The sequence below is a fragment of the Vanessa cardui genome, chromosome 18, assembly GCF_905220365.1.
Source record: "Vanessa cardui chromosome 18, ilVanCard2.1, whole genome shotgun sequence".
NCBI classification, from domain to species: Eukaryota; Metazoa; Arthropoda; class Insecta; order Lepidoptera; family Nymphalidae; genus Vanessa; species Vanessa cardui.
In genome coordinates, this window is record NC_061140.1 from 11,286,107 (window position 1) to 11,308,719 (window position 22,613).

At 36.0% G+C, this 22,613-nt stretch overlaps 2 protein-coding genes and 2 non-coding genes across 6 annotated transcripts in view; 2 read left to right on the forward strand and 2 right to left on the reverse strand.

The window, feature by feature from the left end:
* The window catches only part of LOC124537226 (CHH-like protein), a 75,283-nt gene extending 63,974 nt beyond the window's left edge, over positions 1-11,309 (reverse strand). The window contains exon 1 of one of the 2 annotated variants that reach the window (XM_047113994.1): positions 11,224-11,309. The gene's annotated coding sequence lies outside the window, so the exon portion shown is untranslated. Of the gene's footprint in view, positions 1-1,981; positions 2,407-11,223 lie in introns of those variants that run through there. The other variant, XM_047113993.1, reaches the window with a different exon arrangement.
* On the forward strand, positions 1,023-22,490 carry LOC124537225 (peroxisomal leader peptide-processing protease). Of its 2 annotated transcripts, none has more exons than XM_047113989.1 (11): positions 1,023-1,289; positions 13,210-13,569; positions 15,269-15,432; positions 15,529-15,632; positions 16,209-16,336; positions 17,172-17,338; positions 17,667-17,773; positions 18,941-19,109; positions 19,936-20,077; positions 20,942-21,105; positions 22,057-22,490. In XM_047113989.1, exons 2-11 carry the CDS (start codon positions 13,217-13,219, stop codon positions 22,140-22,142), a joined length of 1,584 nt encoding a protein of 527 aa, XP_046969945.1. In that variant the 5' UTR covers positions 1,023-1,289; positions 13,210-13,216; the 3' UTR covers positions 22,143-22,490. The 2 variants fall into 2 exon arrangements, with proteins under 2 accessions (XP_046969945.1, XP_046969946.1); XM_047113990.1 differs by having other exon boundaries at positions 1,023-1,215.
* On the forward strand, positions 10,537-10,625 carry Trnay-gua. The gene is given in 2 exon segments: positions 10,537-10,573; positions 10,590-10,625. It is a non-coding gene; the product is annotated as a tRNA-Tyr (tRNA).
* On the reverse strand, positions 10,996-11,068 carry Trnav-cac. Its single transcript has one exon. It is a non-coding gene; the product is annotated as a tRNA-Val (tRNA).
* Positions 22,491-22,613: the final 123 nt, after the last annotated feature.

A 22,613-nucleotide genomic window follows, 5' to 3' on the forward strand; every position in this document is an offset into this window, starting at 1 on the left:
ACCTTTTTTTGTTCTTGGTCGTTAGATATACATATTTATCTTTTTTGACGCTCAATAAATTAGGTATATTTGTAACGTTTTGTATAATAATTATTTATTTTCTAGTCATAGGAACAAGATATAGAATATAAAACGTATATTTCAACTTCATTAAGAACGTATCATTTTCTTCATGTATTTTTAGTATTTCAAATTGCTTTAAATAATTTTATAATTAAACTTAAAAATCAATTCTTCCTCTATGGCTGCAAACATATACGGGTACGTAAGTAGTAAATACACATTTAAAATTGTTGTGAACGTTACGAAATTAAAAGGCAAATTAAATCACATGATCGGCCACTGGTAAAATTTTCCATAAAGGTAAAACAATTATTTCGCAAAAGGAATCACAAATTGAAGAAGGTATGGAAATTTTTACCCCAATAACTAAATCACCGTGACGCAATATTTAATTAAATAAAACAATCGGAGTAATAAAAAATAATAATCGCCTTTACAATTCCGAAAATTATATTTGTATTTGCAATATTTGCTTATTGTGGTACATAACGATATGATTTAGTAACACAACCTTTTTTAATTATTATAGAAAATTTATATTAGTAAGTACATGATATTTGTAAAAATGTATAATTTCTGTAAAGCAGATTGTCGTACAAGTTTAATAAAATGAAGAAGATAAAAACGATTTTTTTTTTGTCATCTCTCAGAAACATTACAATAGGTTCGTACTTCGTAGTCTAATACATATAGCATTCTGCAATGGTGCAGGCGTATACCTTTATGTAAAATTAAAAAATACATGTGTTGGCTTTCAAAAAAAACATTGATGGAATTTTGTTTAGAAAATCTTGGATAATCACGTTACTTTAAATGTGAAATAAAAAAAAATATTAATTTCATTAAATAACATGTTAGCGCCATCTAGTGAGAATCTCTTGTACTACGTAGTGGTAGAAAACAAATAGAATGGATACACATGAATGAAAAGATAATATTATTCACCGACTAGTTCCAACTTCAGACAACATCTAACTTCATAAATCGCAAACTTACATCAAAGTTCAACAGCTGATAGCGTTAGGTCGAATTAGGCACGACTTATTGTGTTGTATGCTAAAAATATTAAAATGTAGTAAACAATTGTAAACTTATCAAAAGCGTTAGTCTCAACCACGGTTTGTGCTGTGCTATACGTACTTCGAGTTTAAAGTGAGTTTGTTTACAACTTGGTAATATTCATAACCTAAAATTGTAAACAAATAAATAAAAATAATAATAAAAGGGTAAGTAAATATAAATTTAATTTGAATACGTGTCAAATAATACAATTTATTTAGTTAAAATTTTAATCTGACTTTCATAATTATATCAATCATGCGTAAATTTATTTCGATGTATAAAGGTCAGAGAGTATTTAAGTTTCCAGTTAGAACAGCTTCTGCTGATTAGATTAACAAGTTCAGCTAATAATTAATAAACTGGTTAATGCGAGATTCAAATATAATCCACATGGAGAGAAATTATTATGGTCACCAGGCCAGTGACTTATTCTATCAGGAAGTTTAAAACTAATGACAAAACTAATATGAATGGGTTTCGTATATTATAGGAAAGATAATAAGAATACTAGGTAGACATTTGTTTACTTTTAAAAGTAGCATAACTTAATGTTAACTGATTATCACTAGATCTTAATATCGATCTATTCCTTTCTTTAGAATTGGTCATGTTTATTATATTTAACAAAAGTTTTTTAAATGATTTCTAATCCATGCGACTTTTTTTAACATGTACGTAGGTATTTAAAATGTTGTAAATATAAAATAACTCACCTCGGCCGTTATACTAACTCGTAAGTACTTCAAAACACATTATGGCTATTAAAACAACACACCTGTCCACGTTAACAGACCAGAATGCTCATTAATATAAAGGATACCCCACTTTGCACTAATGAGTTCTAAAACGCACTTACCTAAAACGTTATCAAGTAAATGGAACTGTGCGACTGACTCAATGACTGAGCCGGCGAAAGTGACTTCTTTTTCTTTACACTCGATGCCAGACGTCGAAGCGCAGGCATATCCGTTGAAATATACGAACGACGACAATTCTCTTCGAAAGTACCACCTTAATTCAACACTGCATCCTCAACACATTCGATTCAATAAATATTTTATAAAGTTATAGCGATTTTCGTTAGTATTTTCGATATTCACACGTACGCATCGTGAGATGATGGCGTGCGTCGGTCGTCATTCGTCAACGAAGTTACAGTCGAAATAACGTCGTCTTTAAGACAAATCCCACGCAAGGATGTGAACAATCAAGCCGTACGTGATTACACACGATGAAGGAAACGAACCAAGTTGATTTTTTTGTTTCTCTGGAAATGGACGTATCACAGAACGATACAGGAGCGAAAGAAACGGGCTCTTAGCATTGACTGGACCTGCTTTGGCACTGCAGGATGCGGTCCATTAGGCAAAAGAGCGTCCATTATTGTATTGTCGTGGGCTTATCGTAACGCCTGTCTCCTTATATTGCCGGGAACGATAAACGGATCTTACTAAGAATTCGGGTGATAAATATTTTTTGTCTAAACATTCCTATTGACACTCAAGAGAAAACGTTTATGACGTTTTGTGGGCAAATTATTAACCAGCTACCTAGGAACATCCATTAAGCGTGTCGAAATTAAATTATAAATATCGGTGTTATTAAATACTAATGACTGCCTGTTAATCGGTGACATCTGTTTCTGAATTAGGAGGACTGTTACGAAGGGATTGAGTTAATAAAGTCACGGGACCGGATCTTGGATTACTCACGCTTGTTTGTTCAATTGGACAGTTATGTACCAACGAAGCTCTGAAGCCGGTCGTTTCCGTCGTTGTTTCACACAGGAATCATAGAGAACGCATGTCTGATGCTGTATAAGCCATATCTATAGTAATTACATAGTATAAAACAAAGTCGCTTACCGCTGTCTGTCCCTATGTATGCTTAGATCTTTAAAATTACTCAGTTTTTGTATGTAATAAAATGACAGTATAGTAAAGAAACATTTTTGTGATGTCATAAATAAACAAATTCCGTAGTTATTTTCAAACCATTTAGTATCAGCATTGCCTTTGGTGCACCTTTCTATCATTTCAATCGAGTTTCGAAGTTAGATATCCCTGCGTGTTATTATGAATTATGTCAAGGTTGCATCACAATCAAAATTTTGAATAAATATTGGCATGGTTTTATTACTTGTCTTGTGTGAGTTGATGAAAAAATATTGGGAACTATTTATGTGATGCGCTTTTGTGAACTTGCTTTGGTCCGCTTTCATCTAGTTAGAGTTAGTTAGAGTAGGATTAAGATTGGTGATAATATAAAACCAATTGTACAATAAAATGGCTTACGCAACCTCATGAAGTATGTTGCTAAAATAATCCCGTGTAGAACCGAAACTAATTTACAGCAAAAGCAAGAATAAAATCTCAGGAAGCGTATAGTAAGTACTAAGTTTCAATAATTTTAGACAAGGAGTGATGTGGAAGAAAGCCATGATTGGTGCCGTGGACAGACTCAGATTGAAATGATATTTACGTAGCACATAACAATTAAAACAGTGTTCATATACATAGGGATATTTTATTCAAAACATATCCTTATAATTTAGGAATGTAAGAGGCGTATTGTAAACCCCACACTACTCCACTATTCTATGTGCAAGATAGGGAGTCAGGTTTCTGAAGAGACTAACATTACTCATATGGCTTATAGACGCAATTTTACACAAGAGTTTCTGCTTAATGAGTCTCACGGCCGTATGTAATAGTCACTCAAACACTCAATGGAGGTCCACTTAACTTTGACCAGCTCCTAAATTTAATATGAAATCCTCAATCTATAATCGTACGTCTTGAGTAAGTTGATCTCTCAAATGTTTTTCTATGGAAACATATGATGTAGCATGAAAATAGTTTGTCGTGATTGCGAACGTTTTGGAGGTTTTGTTATTTGACTATTAGCCGACTTCAAAACACATATGACTAATGAGTCCAAAATATCGTTGAAATGAAAATATATATATTTTTTAAAACTAGTGAAGTGGACGCTAACACTAGCGGCTAGTTATTGAATAAATAACAGTCATAAATATTCTTGGGATAGTAAATCGGGAAGCGGGCTCGTGGTATACTATATCGATGTCAAATGTGAACCAATCCGTGAACCAGCAACAGGTAACGGCTTCAGTCAAGTGAGTCGACCGTACGATGACGCGATCACACCACCTTTTTCCACCAATCACAATTTTGCATTCATTTTATTTAATTTATGCATTATCTTAGAATGGAACGTTGTAAAATCCAAAGTTGTAAGGGAAATGATTATTTGTTTCTACCTCGCTCATTATTAGTATTGAGTTTTACGACCTTTCGAATTAAACATAAATTTGAGAAAGACCCAATTGAAAAATAGTTCATAACGCGTTCGCGTATTGTGAATCCATTTTTACCTTCATTCTAATTAACGTTAATCAATTGGTTATTTACAATTTAGGCACTAAAATTGTCAATCTTTGTGTCTTACTGTCGTTACAAATGGGCGTGTTATATAAAAAGAGGTTTTAATCTTTACGTCAAAAATATTTTTCTAATTCATGGACATGACATCTGCATCATATGTATTCTCTGCTATCGTATTGAATGATCTAATTTATGTTTATTTGTCTCAAAACATTTTGTAATGATAGCTTTACTACATTGTTCCATGTTGATAAAACTCAGGTTCATAGATCTAGGTTTAGGTCATAGCCGTTCTGATGAAATTGTGACGCGTGCCACTTGCTGAATTTTATTGAGTTAGTAGTAATAAAATTGGATAATGTTATAAGTATACTTTGAAAACGTGACGTCGAATTTTGACGTTTCAACGTTACATTACCTTCTCTTTACAGTTTACAAACAGATTTTCAGAATTTGCCTTTTTTTTCAAAACGACTTAAGTAAAGTATGATTTTGATTTTGTAAGACTTCCGGTTTACAAAACCAAAATTATATAAAAAACCAAATATACTTTATTTACGAGCCTATCGCAACTTGCACGTCTGAATTGTCATTTCACAAACTATATTAAGTGTAGCTACCACCGGTTCGAAATGCAGATTCTACCGAGAAAACCACCCAAGAAACTCAGTAGTTACTCTTTTACAAAAAAAGTTATGCAAATTTCGTTTTCAATAATTCCATTAAACGCATTTAAATATTTCATTACATTTGTTACATTCTAATATATGTATTTTCTTTTCCTTACTACTCTTGGTTTAAATTTTATTGTTGTTGCTAGATTTTTTGTTAACGATAAATATCTAAAAATAATATATGAAAACTTTTAAGTTTTAATTTTAGATCTACTTACACTAGTGTTGCCAACCCTGGATCTCAAACTAACTGCATAACATGTTTATTAAAAGTCCTTTTTTTTAATGCAACACACTGATTGCAGATCAAACTAAAACACATTTGTAGCATTCTAAAATTGAATATTATTCCGTACAAATACGTTAGTCGAAAACAGACTAGAATATTCTTTAACAGAATACAATCTCAATTAGAAATAAGTTTTCAGTCGTTTATTATTGTTGTGTGTCATGCTGGTCTGTATTCGTAATATGAGGACTACTAAGCTGTTTTAATATAAAAATTACAAGATGATACTCACTAATAAACATGTAACGTGTAAGTAGTTTCTGACTTCGTAAAGTCAATACATCCTGCTGGGACATTGCCTGGTACATCGTATTCATTTCTACAATAATTTTTATCTCAACTCTTAATAAATAGATATATTTCTGATGACCAATTAACACTGGGTAAATATGATAAAAATATTTTTTACTTGAGATGTAAAAAAGTAAATTACTGGAAAAGAGTAACTACTTGGTTTCTTGCCGGTTCTCCTCGATTGGATTATCAATCCGAACCGGTAGTAGTTTTATATTAATTTAAATACTGTAATGTAACGATTTAATAGGGATTTCTTTTTTGGGCCTGTCTAAATCTCATTTGTGTAAATAATATTTCGACTTTTAAATAGTACAAATTAAAAGAACCATACAAGACGGCGGGCTAGCTAGTGTTTTCTAAAATACCATTTGAAAATATTCACCCATTAATAAATTTCAAATTTCTGCAGCGTTTAATCAGAGAAACGTCAAATTAATTACTTTTGAAGATAAAATGTTTACACAGCGTAATATATTGTCTCATAAAATTTTCCTATGTTAATAAATAATTTATATGATAAGATTAAACGATTCTACGCTTCGCGCTTAACTAAATTTACTATTATGTTTGTAATATCACTTTTAAATGCTTAGATCAACTTAAATTCATATCTACTTAATTAGTTATAGCTTCATCGATTCATCATATATTAAGATACCTTACGTACTTATAGGTAAAATACAAATATTAGTTGCCCTACTTAATTAGTGGGAAATAAAAATGGGTGATTTGAAGAAACCCAATCATACTCACATAATAATAATTAAAAACAATCCATCCGCCTACGGAAAGTTCAACGACATACAAACGTACAGAAGAATTATACATATAAAGAAGTTTTCGATCGCTCCGTGACGATTTCGATAGACCTATATTTTCTTTTCTTTAATACTAATCAGGCCCGCCGCTAGCTGTTTTGTCGCCCGTGTGCAATACCTATTATGCCGCCCTTTTTTGCTGCAAAAACGCATACCACTATTCCTCCACATGAGGTGGGGGGCGGGGTGTATACCTGCTAAAAAACCAACGTTAGCGACCCACTCTGTCTTTTTGGAGGATGTTACGAAATCTTTTGTGCATACTACCGTGACGTCCTAACGGTAGGCTCACCTCTGCGGAGTTCCACTTCCTAGGGAGTTCTCAGGGTAAAGAAACCCTTAACCCCGGGACACTTATGGCAGGAGGAGAAGACATCCATAGCGAAGACATACAACATAACAAATCCCATACCATTGCATCAAGGTGTGAGACGAGGGGACGATATTTCCCCCAAATTGTTTACTAATTCAATGGAGGATATGTTTAAAACGCTGAACTGGAAAGGACGTGGCATCAACATCAATGGCGAATACATCTTTCACTTAAGATTTGCAGACGCTTGCTGATTCTTCTATGCGTATCGGCCTACGGTTTAACTTGGATAAAACCAATGTCATGTTCAATGTTCATATTCTACCGGAACCGATTGCGATACACGGGGCCGTCCTCGAAGTTGTTCAAAAATATATCTAACATGGGCAGACTTTGCGATTAGGTAGAAACAACCTTGAGGACGAGGTGAATAGAAGAATTCAGCTGGGTTGGGCAGCGTTTGGAAAATTACGTCGAATCTTTACATCGTCGATCCCACAGTGCCTTAAAACGAAAGTCTTCAACCAGTGCGTCCTACCAGTCATGACATACGGAGCCGAAACGTGGAACCTCACGGCAAGGCCGGTCCACCAGTTTAAAGTCGCTCAGCGTGCTATTGAAAGGGCTATGCTCGGCGTTTCTCTGCGGGATCGCATCAGAAGAAATGAGGTGATCCGCCAGAGGACCAAAGTCATCGACATAGCCCACCGGATTAATAAGCTGAAGTGGCAGTGGGCGGGCCATATTTGTCGCAGAACCGATAACCGTTGGGGAAAACGTGTTCTGGAGTGGAGACCGCGTCTCGGCAAACGTAGTGTAGGACGTCCTCGGGCACGGTGGAGTGACGACTTACGCAAGACGGCTGGATGCGAGTAGCCCAAGAACGATCTCAGTGGCGTGCAATTGGAGAGGCCTGGACATATCCAGCAGTGACCGGAAATGGGCTGGATTGTATGAATTTATTTATTTACAATAAATAAAAAATACAATGCCATGGAGCGCACGCAGGCAAGGTGTTTGGTTTGATCATCAATGCCAACGTAAGAGGACCTCCTACGTTGATGAGCTTTAAGCTGAGATGGACAAAATGTTGCACGAAGCTCCATCCAGGATGAGGCCCTGATCCTTCATATGTGTCTGCGCCTTAATTGCCGTCTCTTGGAGGGCGGTAGACGCTCCTCGAGGAGACCTCAGCAAGGACCCTGGATTAGGAGGCCCTCCGTTTTAGTTAGAGAAACCATCAAGACCAGCATCTCGATTCGATCCACCGTGAGCGACACTCCGACTTTAGGGCCGCCATCTGAAAGGTTCGCCCCGTCACCGTGACACAACACACCCATCCCGGGCGAGGTCGGTGCCCGCAGGAGCCAGTCAAACCAACATCAAATGCCGGACAAGTCGTCCATCGCCCCCTCCCAAAGGATCACCTGATCATGGAGGTATGCCCCAACGGCCTTCTGAGATAGGAAGGCAACTCGTGATATCGAAATGGTCCTATGGTCTCGAAAAGAAGACGGCGAGCTTGAAGTCTAGCGAATATCTGCTGATGTTAAGTAAAAATATAAAGTATAAAACGCCAAAGTGTATAAATGTAAAATATAAAAAGGGCATGGCTATGAGCCCGTGGATGCCGTAAATTAAATTAAGAAAAAAAGAAAGGAAGACTATTGAAGTCGTTCGCCACGTCCGGTGATACCGTTAGGACTACGTTCCCTTGGACCACCGCCTCCATTGTCCGGGTTTTCAGGGTGTTTTAGGGCATCGATGGTTGAATGACCCGCCCTTTTTCCCGGAAATAGCTCCCCGATCAGTCGCAGGATATCTGGCGATAGTTATTCCGTAACAGGAGTGCCGTATGTTCGGAGCTTCCCTCGCAAACCACGATAGGGGTGCCCCTTTGCTCTCTGTTTACTTAACGCCTTTTCTAACTCTTTTTTCAACTGACGATGTGCAGCCCACAGGTGTACCTCTAAGTTTGCGTTGAGCACGTTGCGCCTGCGACAGCGAACGTATGCCATCCGCGCCCGGCTTAACGGTGCCCGTAGCTCTGCTATTTCGAGCGACCACCAATATAACTTACGGCGTGATACCCTTCAAGCCGCCCTACGACAACGCCCGTAACAACAAGTAACGGATACCTAATCTACCAATTGATAAGGAAGCTTAAAGGGGAACTTCGACAGTATTGTTTTTCATAGGATAACAGACGACGGACTTTTAACTTTACTGAATACGATATTTTTCGATGCTTTGAATAATTTATTTTACTTAAGGATTTGTTGGAACTATAATAATGACTTGAATTAGGTACGTGATGTATTGCTCAATTTGCCGCCCCCTGGACGTGCCGCCCGCGTGCGGTGCACGCGTCGCACCCCCGCTTACGGCGGCCCTGATACTAATACAATAATACGTATATTTATATAAAAAAAAAACAAGTATCTAATTTACGGTTGATATGCACAGATAATTAAAACAAAGAATCCATATTCAGAGCAAAGCTCGGTCATTTAGCTAGTAAACACTAAAATTAAAGACTTGTTAAAGATAACACTATCTTTTCCAAACACAATTACTTGATATTAAATATTATAATTTATTACCTTTTAATTGTTAATCGTAAATATTAATTGTATATTTTGTTTTTTTTTTTTTTAAGTCAATGTCCGAACAGTATTGTCTACGGATAGGCAATTATTTTGTTTTTGTCGAATCAATTTTACTTACAAATAAATAACAAATTCTTAACATTTTTTCGTATCTATCGGCATAATTTTTTTTGTTATATTCAGTATTTTTATTAAATTTAAATTTTCAAACGATATCACCTTGGGGAAGAAAAGGTCGAATCCAGGCTATTTTAAATTAAAAAAAAAACCTTCACCGAAGTCACACAGTTCACAAGTCCGAAGTTTTTATTTCCGAACTGGCAAGATGCGGTTGCAGATTATTGACATTTATAGAACATTTTTGAAATTTTTAATTTAGATTATGTTTTCTTATACACTTATTAGTAGTGTTCGTTAAGTTTAATAAGATTCATTATTATTAGTGTAGGAAAATAATAGTGTATAAAAATTGCATGTTTACATTTTACTTTGTTTATAAGAACAAAAGGTAAGCAAAACAAACAATAAAAAAAACCATTGACAAACAATTGTGAAAATGATACTGGAATGTTTTGACTGTTAAAATGCAGATAAAACAAAGTTGTATATTCGATTTGAATGCACTTTGACATGTCAATTGATAAAAAAGTATTATTATATATATATGGTTGACCGATTCGGAATATTTAAACTGTATTTCTATACAGTTTTGATTCTATAATACATTTGTTCGTAACTTTCTTATTCTATAAAAATAAATATGTTTGGAAAATCTAATCTGACTACGGTAATAACAGAAAATATACTACAATCATATTTTAAGTTTAGAGTTAATTTAATTAATTCGTTGTTTTATTCAATTATTTTAAAGTACTTTCAAAAATGTTCTGAGACAGTACCATATCAAATACGTATTAAAAGAAGTACTAGTATAAGATATTGTTTGAAGTAAAAGAAATGAGATTTGGAAAAATAAAACGTTTCATAATTTCGTACTAAATTAACAACCTTCGATAGCTCAGTTGGTAGAGCGGTGGACTGTAGCGTATATACCAAAGTTATCCATAGGTCGCTGGTTCAAATCCGGCTCGAAGGAGGAATTTATTTTTAACTTTCTTTTATTTTTTAATTTGTATTAGAAATAATTATAATTATAAATAATGGAACGGACAAATAAAACTTCTTTACTGAAAACAATAGATAAAAAGATAAAAATAGTAGTAGATAAAAATCTATCAAAAATATAAGTTTTTATTCCTAATTATTGCTAATTCAAAGATATAACGTTATTAATTTATTGTTATTTAATCTACGTTCATGATTTGTACAGAAAGTCTTTTTATTTTTTATTGGAATAGTTTGTCTTAATGTTTATAATTGTTATGTTAATAATATTAAGAAGGATAACAATTAAAAATTAATATAAGAAGATTTAAAAAAAAAAAGTAATACCAAAAATAATCCTCTGTTTCCGCCCGGGATCGAACCGGGGGCCTTGTGCGTGTGAAGCACACGTGATAACCGCTACACTACGGAAACTTGACATTGAAATGCGAAATTATGAAATATATCAAACAGGTCCCATTTTTTATTTTAAAATCATTAAAGTTTAGATAATATTTACAAAACTTTATTTTTAATCAAAAATTTTAGACCTTCACGTTTACACACTAATTATTACACTTAAAACGTACCTTTACTGATGCAAGTGTCTGGCAGTGCAATGAAACTAGAAGAATTCGAAAATATGTAAAAGCGCGGGAACCAGCGCCCTCGACGATGGCGCTTCGGTAAAGTTTGAACATGAATTGTGTACCCATCTTTTATACTAGAACAAATTACAGCCTCATTGACCACCCGCTGAATAAACCTCATTACATTTCTCCTGAGGGTGTGGCTTATGTGGCGCAAATTTGTAATCGCTCTCGCACCCTATTTTCATACCATCTTTGACGTATAACGATATATCCTCAACATACATCACTGTGTCTGTCGTGTGATCCAATGCGTGTATTATTAGTATTTATGAAAGGGATATATCAAGTAAAAACGCAATGCACGTTAAAAATTTCAATGTATCGTACGAATATAAATTCAGAGATATTTTTATCTTGAGTGTATGATTAGTATCTTGAAGATGAAAGACTACATGTCATAGTAATTGCTTTGGAGAATTGACTATTTATTTAAATATTACGATTATTAAAATTGTGATAAAAATATATTGAGTACGACGTGCTTTCGTAGTAAGACAATATTAAGTTAAATTAAATTTATTTTCAGTATTTCAATTAAATTCGGTATATTTTTGTGATGAGATTTTATCGTGTCAAGTGTTGCACTACAAAATAAACTTCATTATCTTAGTGTGCGTGATAGTTATATACGCTTAACACTCGTGAATCGTCATACTACTTTCCTAGTATGCGTGTACTTAGTGGCCAGTTTTTGACCATGTGTTTTTCGACTCGTTCTGAACTTTGATAGGCTGAATACATACCGCTGTAAAATATATATATTACTGGGCTTTTTATACAACATGTAGGTGCATCTTTCAAAAAAAAAATAAAAAAAATCGATATAGAGTTTTATTTGTAGTGTAACTTTGCATAACAAAGCATGCTAGAGATATAAATCATATCTACCTACTTTTGACTGAATACAGTGCTTAGGTTTATAGGCATAAGAATTTACTAATCATTAATTGAATTGTATTATTTATAACCTTAAAACCGTTATAACTATATCCTCAACTGAAATATCCCGTAATAACATACATACAGAAGTATACGCACGCACACATATACACGTACATACACACACGGACGCACGAGTGTTTTTATACATATGGATATGGTATGTGATTCAATTGAGGACAATTCACTTGTTTTTACAATTTATCATTGCAAGTATTCCAACCATCTCAATACGTTAACACTATATATAGAAATACTGCTAGCGGCCGTAACAGATTTATTTATAGAAGATTTATGCTCTTATAACACCTTTCGTAGTCGAGATGATGTAAAGTTTTATTAGATTTATCGCATCATAGTGTTAAGTATTTATCTTAACTTACTCTAGATCTTTTTACGCACGGAGACACGTCCCGGGAAGTTAAAAAATCGATGTTTTAATAAAATAAACAAATATAGGTAACTATAGGTAAAGGGCTTTTTCTTTATTCGTATCGACTACTACTCACTTCTATCATTATAAAGACGAAAGTTTGTATGATTTTTGTTTTAATGTAAATATATAAAGCGATATTAATGTTTCATTAAAATCCATTCTGTAATTTTTGCGTGAAAGAGTAAGTAATATGCATACATACAAACTGACAGACGTATATCAGATCAGAATACACATAGACTATAATTTATAAAGATATTGTGTGAATAACCCACCCCGAAAACATGAGCAAAGTCACGGGCAAAACTAGAACATTAAATAATGTAATGTAGGAAAAGGAAATCGTGCGCAGTGTTGTTTTTTTTTTACAAAAAAAAACTGTTATATTCTTGATGGATTAATTTTAAAATCTTTACGTTTTATATAATATATAATTAAACAACGGTTCAACAGCTAAGAAACTAGTTAAATAATACACTTGTAATTTGTTACACTTTAATATAATTTTAATTAAGTAGGTTCCTAAAAACCCAGTTGATATGTTTCAGAGTCAAAATGGGGGTCGAAGGAGTGATGGTCTCCTATAACTATTCAGAAGACGGTGAACTTGCGAACATCCTCACTGTATCAGCCTCGGGCATTAAATTCTCCAAGCGATGGGTCCTCACACATGGGTCGATACTATCTCCATTAAAACAAGCGAACGTTATAAAGTATGCTCGCGGCAAACCTATCCTGAACGAGGAGTTCTACGACAACCTTCCAGAGATATACGTTACGTGTGAAAAGACAAAATCTAAATTCCCAAATGTGTATGAAAAGGTTGAGAAAATCAGCAGGGAAAGGAGCTTGGACAATGAGGTCGACTTCGAACACAGTAGCTACCAAGTCAGAGTACTGACTGGAAGGTAATAAATCATCATTATTATTTAAAATATATTTTTTTTTTATGGTATAGGTTGGCAGACGAGCATATGGCTCACGTGATGGTAAGTGGTCACCATAACCCATAGACAATGACGCTGTAAGAAATATTAACTATTCCTTACATCGTCAATGTGCCACCAACCTTGGGAACTAAGATGTTATGTCCCTTGTGCCTGTAGCTACATTATCCATTTTCGATATTGCTATAAGCTAAAACTTGATACCCAACTGAAGAGGAATCGCCATTTTATTATTTAAGTTTCGGTTCTCCGAGCTCGAGACTCCAGTATATCATCATAATCATTACATAGTATAAAACAAATTCGCTTACCGCTATCTGTCCACATAGTGTTCTAATATCTTTAAAATTACTCAACGGACTTAGATGCGGGTTTTTTAATAAGTAGATTGATTCGAGAGGAAAGTTTTTGTATATAATACATGGGCAATATAGTAAAGGAACACTGATAATTTTAGATGTGTCTAGTGTGATGTCGTAAATTAGCAAATCCTGTAGAATATTTAGTATCAGTATTACACCCATGCAAAGCTGGGGCGGGTCGCTAGTTTTATATAAACTTACGGTTATTAAACAATATGTTTACAACAATATTTTGTATATACACAATAATATAAATCTTTTCGAAAGAATCGGCAAAAATCGCTGTATAGACACGAGGAGGAAAGGTAAACCAATTCAAGGTAAACCAAAGGTAAACTCCTAGTTTCCGACTCCGCAAAGTTAATATCACCTTCCTGTGGCACGGTATTTGTTTCTATAACAAGATTCCAAAGTTATTTTTGACTTGACCTATTAAAAAAATAAAGTTCATGTCAAAAAACATTGATAAACAAGACCTATCAATCCATATAAGATTATATTAAAGATAAAAAAACGTGACTATTAAAGATAAAGAAATGTCGAGATCATCAATGTATACTAATACATTGATTTCTAGACACGACATATAAAAAAATATTGTACTTTACTGACATACTCTGTAATGAAATTGTTGAAAAAATGTATAGTACGACACAATTAAGATGTAGCATCGGCAAAATTCGTAAAACCGATCTCATCCGAATTGAGTACGCTATCCCAAATTATCAATATTTATTTCTCATGCGAATATGATCTTTGCACAAACGTAATAACTTGTAATATCATATGACTTAATATATTCGTCAATTTGACACGTCGGTTTACATGCACTTGCTTTCTCTGACGCGAGAATCTATAGCGACGAATAGCGTCGAATGGCGCGATAGGGAGCTGTTTCTATTGGTTGTGTAAATCGGTAGTGATCGGTTTTATTTTCATTCCATTGCATTTTCCGATGCTACATCTAATTTGTGTCGTACTATAATTATTGAGTTTTTTGTCGATTCTGATTCTTCATAGTAGTAACTTTACATTCAAAAACACAAACAACTTAAATCACTATTTCAGTGAGTGATTTGAAAGGAAGGTTTTTGTTTAAAAAAAACCTTACTCCCAAATCACTCTATCTATTTAAAAAACCCGCATCAAAATCCGTTGCATAGTTGTTGTTGTTTTAAAGTATAATATACACAGGGACAGACAGACAGCGGGATTTATATTAGGTTATGATTATGACTAATAGTGCATTTTTATAATGTTGTAAGTTTAATATTTTGATTTGATTTGACATTTTTCAGAATATGTCACGTCTGGCAATGTCCCGTATTAGACAGATGTGTGGACGACATCCTATACAGTTGGACCATCGGTCACAGGGATGGCGACGTGGAGAAACAGACTCAGCTCGGGAAGGCTTTGCTGTCCGTGTTCGTACTTGTGGACTTGGAGAGTGATAACCGAAGTACGCCATATTTTATCTAGTTGTGTAATTATTGCCATACTTCTTGTGCTAATTTATATGAATAAAATGTTATTCTTATTTTTAAATTTCTGCCAGGTCTTAAAACCCTCAGGCCGCTGTCAGAGCTCCTCGATATGGTCGAAGCGCCACCAGAGCGCGGAACCAGCATTCAAGTTCATTCAACACCGTTTGGTTGTGAGGTAAGATAATAATTAATGGATTACACTTTTCTACAAATATCTTAGGGACCTAAAAATCTCTCATGTTTTTATTGTTTTTTTCTCACACTTACTTATTCTTTTGGATTTTTTTTTTATCTCACTAGAAAAATGCCCTAACATGCATCTCTTAAATACAATGTCGGACCTAGTGCGTCAAAGTACCCGCTAAAAATCAGCAGTGTCGACTCTGTCTCGTCGAGGAGCGCCTCGGGATTACTACGACGGAATAGCGTATCAGTGTGCGCAAGCTATCCCGTCAAGGCAGTCCCTGACCCTCTGATGTTTAGCTCGTCATTGCCAAGCTAGAAGAGTTACTAAAGTAGAGGACCCTCAATGATATGAGTGAGGGCAGAAGATGGGCATAGTGCCACATACCCAATATGTGCGGAAATAAATGATAACTTTAAAAACGCGTAGGTTACGTGGAAGTTTATCTATTAGGAAAATATGTAGTCAACGAATGCTATTAATAATAAAAGTTTCCTTAATATATGTTATAGTAATATTAATGAAAAATATTGACGTTATTCAAATGATACTATATAATTGATCCAGGTATTCCTAAACGCAGTGACCCGCGGATCAGTGTGCGGGGTGGTCGGTAAACGGCCGTCTCTCCTCCTAACAGACGCTGCTACAGCCCTCGGCTCCGAAGGGGGGCCCGTGTACACTGAAGGCCCAACGTAAGTACGGCTCGAAGGAACAATTTTATTATGCAGTTGAGTTGTAATAAGGAGTTTTTACTTAATTTCTCATCAACAAGGAAAAAACGTGCACTTATTTATACTATCAGCTGCATTTGTAAGTTTAAAACTCTGTTGCAAAATTTGAATTTTCAATAGAAAAAAAAAATGTTTAATTGTATGTATCTAACTAGTCCAGTTCAAGCAAGCAAAAGTTTTCCTCCTTCTCTAGGAGAAAATCTAGTTTTAGTTTCGGTCTAAATTCTATTGAAAAATTATGTCGAGGTCCAGAAAATTTTACCACACATTTCTGAGCTATATTTTATATATTGTTCGTTGTATATTGTCCTTAGCTTTCCTTTCCTAGTGTGTTTTTTTAAGTCGCGTAACCTTGTATGTACTTCAATTAATGAGTAACTTAACTAAATTTCAACATGTAAAAAAATCTATAAATAATTACTTTTCATGCCATAGTTCAGCTATGTATAAGATAACTCTCAAAACGTGTTTACGCATTGTAGACAATAAAGACAATAAATAACACTTAACAAATTGCACTTGCGCCTAAATAATTCATCGATTATGCAGTCTATATAATCCGCAAACGTATAATTTACTTAAAACATATTTGAAAGCAAAACAAAAAGTCGAAAATGGCAACATTTTAGCGAATTGCTCGGTGCAAAGTGTGTACTGTGTAAATGCGCTCGGTCGGCCTTGTCAGCGCGCGAAAACATATTTGAAAGCAAAACAAAAAGCCGAATATGGCAACATTTTGGCGAAATGCTCGGTGCAAAGTGTGTACTGTGTAAATACGCTCGGTCGGCGTTGGCAGCGCGCGTCTGGTGGGCGCGGTGGTGTGCAGCGTGTCGTGGTGGCGCGGCGAGTGGGTGGGGCTGACGCTGGCGGCGCCGCTGCGCGCCGTGCTGGCCGCCAAGCTGCGCGTGCCGCCGCCGCCGCCGCCGCGCGCGCCGCCCGACCCGCTCTACGCCCGCATACTCGGTCAGTACACCGCTCGCACGGCCAGGACATCTGTTCGCCAAGATCTCACACCGATATTTGTTTATATATATATTTTGTTGATATTTGTATTGTGACAATAAACAATTAACTTTCTTATTTTCAGAATATAATTTTCCACTTTGTGTAGGTATAATACAGCTTTGTTAAGTTCAAAGCAATTTTATAAAATAGATTTAGATTTTATCTATCGATGTAAATAACCTGTTCAAATAAAAAGCTTTTTCCAAAACGCTGGTACTTAATTATCGATGATTCAAAAACGCTTCATCGTGAAGTTCACTTGAATGAAATTGATTTGATTTGACAGACTCCATAGACCGCAGCACGCTGTTGGTGCGCTGCGGCAATGCGTGGGGCGCCGGCGTGTACCTCGGCCGCGGACACGTGCTCACCTGCGCGCACGTCGTCAAACACGTACGTTACACCAACGCCACCACACTAGCATACTACACTAAACACGTGCTCACCTGCGCGCACGTCGTCAAACACGTACGTTACACCAACGCCACCACACTAGCATACTACACTAAACACGTGCTCACCTGCGCGCACGTCGTCAAACACGTACGTTACACCAACGCCACCACACTAGCATACTACACTAAACACGTGCTCACCTGCGCGCACGTCGTCAAACACGTACGTTACACCAACGCCACCACACTAGCATACTACACTAAACACGTGCTCACCTGCGCGCACGTCGTCAAATACGTACGTTACACCAACGCCACCACACTAGCATACTACACTAAACACGTGCTCACCTGCGCGCACGTCGTCAAACACGTACGTTACACCAACGCCACCACACTAGCATACTACACTAAACACGTGCTCACCTGCGCGCACGTCGTCAAACACGTACGTTACACCAACGCCACCATACTAGCATACTACACTAAACACGTGCTCACCTGCGCGCACGTCGTCAAACACGTACGTTACACCAACGCCACCACACTAGCATACTACACTAAACACGTGCTCACCTGCGCGCACGTCGTCAAACACGTACGTTACACCAACGCCACCACACTAGCATACTACACTAAACACGTGCTCACCTTCGCGCACGTCGTCAAACACGTACGTTACACCAACGCCACCACACTAGCACACTACACTAAACACGTGCTCACCTGTACGGATGTCGTCAAACACGTACGTTACACCAACGCCACTACACTAGCACACTACACTAAACACGTGCTCACCTGTACGGATGTCGTCAAACACGTACGTTACACCAACGCCACCACACTAGCACACTACACTAAACACGTGCTCACCTGTACGGATGTCGTCAAACACGTACGTTACACCAACGCCACTACACTAGCACACTACACTAAACACGTGCTCACCTGTACGAATGTCGTCAAACACGTACGTTACACCAACGCCACCACACTACACTCAACAAGTGTTCATCTGTGCGCACGTCGTCAAACACGTACGTGACACACATTGCCCCTACACCATCACACTACACTTAACACGTGTTCACGTTGTTGTGAAACAAATACATACGTTAAATACACGACTAATAACTATTTAAACGTTATAAACTTTTTTCAGCATGCATCCTATAAAGTTTCTCTGTACTGTCAAAAAGTAAAAGAAACCGCAATAGTACAATATAAGACGAAAGACGACAAGGCGTACGACCTGGCGTTGCTCTTCACAAACCCCGATTACTGGACACATCTCACGCCTGCAGTTTTTGCCGAGAAACCAGCTCGAAAAGGTAACAAATCATTTGTAAAAATCGGTATACTTTTCAAGTCCTTATAAATTGTAAACATCATCATTCTCCTGCCCTTATCCCAATTTTATTTGGGGTCGGCACAGCATGTCTTCTCCTTCCATACTTTTCTGTCAGACGTCATCTCACAAGTAACATTCTTTCTAGCCATATCATCTTTCACACAATCCATCCATCGTTTCTTTGGTCGTCCTCTACCTCTATATCCATCCACATCCATGCTCAAATATTTTCCTTATAAATTGTAAACAAATACATGAAATAACTGCAGATGCCAAAGTCTTAAAATCACGCTCAAGCTAACCAAATATTATTGGATTTTTCACTCAAGAAATTCTCAGCCCAAAGATTGAAAGCAGTATTTATACTCGTGTACCTCAGAGAGCATGGAAATTTCTCCGATGCAGTCGAATTACCATCCCATCCGATAGGGAAATGGAGAACGCAAATTTTTTTATATATATAGAGCCCGCCTAATGGTTTCTGGTCACCATTGTCCATAAACGTTAATGCTGTAAGAAATTTTAACTTGGAGCTAAGATGCTATGTTTCTTGGGCTTGTAATAAACTTACTGACCTTAAAGGACCTTAGACCTTAAAGGCTTGTAATAAACTTACTGACCGGAACAAAATATTACGAAGCATCACTGCTTGACGGTAGAATATATGTTAAGGTATTTAAACATATTCTCTAATTACTGATTTATAATCAGTAATTGATCGAACTATAATTGATAGGATTTGGTAATTAATCAACAGTTATCCTCAAGAGCTTACGACGACTTTTTTATTATTTTTTTTATTGCAGGTGAATCAGTATTAGCAGCAGGCTACCCGTACTTCAACGAGAACAATCTAGAAGACCTGAAGCCGACCGTCACGAGCGGTCACATCAACAACGTGTCACCTTCGATGATACAAACCTCGTGCTGTGTACAATCAGGATTTAGGTAAGATTTTAATTATTTTTACTTGCCTCAAAATACAGTCACATTGTAAACAAATCTTACCTTATTTCTAATTGCACAGATTTAAATCTTTGCTGCTATGACAAATGACAATATATATTATTATATTAATTTAAGTAGTTACTACCTCGAATTTCTCGAAGCTCCTTAGCTAGAAGGATTTTTTTCATATTAAGATTTAATTAGGCATCATCTTCAAATAAACTGGTGGGCACCAAATTATTCTATCTAACTTTTATACTTTTGGCTACTGTTGTTTTAGCGGGTTATGAGAATCATGATCTTGGTCAGCTGTTAAAATCTTCTATCGAGCAGCTGTGGGTCAGATTGTACGTAAAGTGGTGTTTTCGCTTCCGTGCCTCAGAAACGTAAACGTAAAACAATTAATCCTGCGGATAAACTCTTACGGTCGCGTCAATCTTTCATCAAATTATAATTATAATGTTGTTTACACCTATAAAGATGTATCAACTCGAATGTCACCCATATTAAATATTTTATTTTTTTAAGTGTTTAGTGATAAGTCGATGGTGTAACTTTTTACAATAAATAAATAAATAAATAAGACTTACAGGATACAGGAAGGTCTTTGCACCACACTCATGCACTTTAATATGTCCCGTATATTGTAAATTGAACAAATTCTATCGTAGAAGATGGAGGCAAGAATCGGCTTCGTACATTTGTAAAAATGCAGATTTTCTTATATAAAAGTAAAAAAGTAAATTGCCAGCCTGTAAATTTCCCACTGCTGAGATAAGGTCTCCTCTTCCATTAAGGAGAGGGTTTGGAACATATTATGCGTTATCTTATATGGGTAATCAAAATCAAATACCCCTTCCCCAGTGGAGGGCCCATATTCCGCATTACGAAGGAGCTGAAGGTGGAAGTGCTGGCGACCATCGTCAGCAACGCGAAGACGGAGACGGGCGCCAGCTACCCGTATATCAACATGGCCGTGCCCACGCAGGCCTTTATACGGCTTGTGCAACACTTCATACTGGATAGGGGTACGTATAGGGAATACAAATCTTACTTGGGTTTGTAGCTCACCTGTATAGTATTTAACGGGTAGACCTACCCGTGACCACGAACGCTGTAAAGTGCTCGAAACGTCGGGATGTCCAAAATAATTAATATACGCGATTAAAATCCGTTATAACTAGTTTTATTTAAATGTATAGTATTTACCCACTCATTTGATGTTTTACCGCCAATCAGCAATACTTAGTATTGTTGTTAATTTGATAACCGCAGGCACGAAGATAACATTATAGCGCCCAAAGTGGTGGCCACTTGGTGTGATGATAGGTTTGAATAATATCTATGGTGCCCCCAATGTCTATGGGCAATAAAATGGGTCGTCTATGGATGGTAAGTGGTCATCCACTTACCATCCATAGATGACCCATTTTCCCGTCAAAATCAAGTTACCTATATAACTTCTAACGAAACGTTTGTATAACTAGTGCCAAGGTGATAAGTTTAACTGTATAAAGGTACAGCGCCATCTAGTAGGGAACAACAAAAGTATAATAGTAAAGTAACAGCCTGTTATTTCCCAATCCTGGGCTAAGGCTCCTCTTAAGGAGAGGGTTTGAAACTTATTTTACCATGCTGTTCCAATGCGGGTTGATGGAATGCACGTGTGGCAGAATTTGAATGAAATTAGACACATGCAGGTTTCCTCACGATGTTTTCCTTCACCGCTGAGGACGAGACGAATTATAAACACAAATTAAGCACATATATATATAGCGGTGCTTGCCTGGATTTGAACCCGCAATCATCGGTTGATGTATGCGTTCAAACCACTGAGCCATCTCAGCTTTCTAAATGGATAGTTAAAAAAAAGTTATTATCTATCTTAGTCCTTAAACGATGTCGATGTCCGGTCAAAAAACTTTGGACCTCACTCAGATATTATACCTTCATTTTTAATATGATTTTATTTGTTTTAGATGAAAACAAGCTATCCGCGATCGAAAACAAAAAAGAAATGATCCAATCACAGTGGAGACTACTGCCTTATCGGTCGAAAATATGAGTAATAGTGAATTTATATATTTTTAACTATTTAATTTAGATTTGTGAAGGACTCAGTGTTGCTATAGTATATAATCACTAACATTTAAGTCATATCATCATCAACTGGTGAATAATATTCGCTCAAATGACCTTACAGCTTCAATATTGTTTATCAGCCAATAGGAAATGTTACCCACCATTTTGCTTCTGTAATTTCAAAGATATTTTAATGGCTAAGAAACTTGATCAAATCAAATAGAAAAACGCTTACCAGTTCTCTAACTATTAAGATTGCTGGTGAAGAATTTTTGTTATGAAATTTATATTTTGTATCGTGCTTCTCTTTTTTAATAAATTATTTTAATTAACATTTTGTTTTATTTTTCTTTATATGACAACACTCATACCCGGCTATTTTAGTTATTGAAATATATTTTTAGCCTAATGCATCAATATGTGTATTGTTAATACATTAAAAAAAAGAATGCGT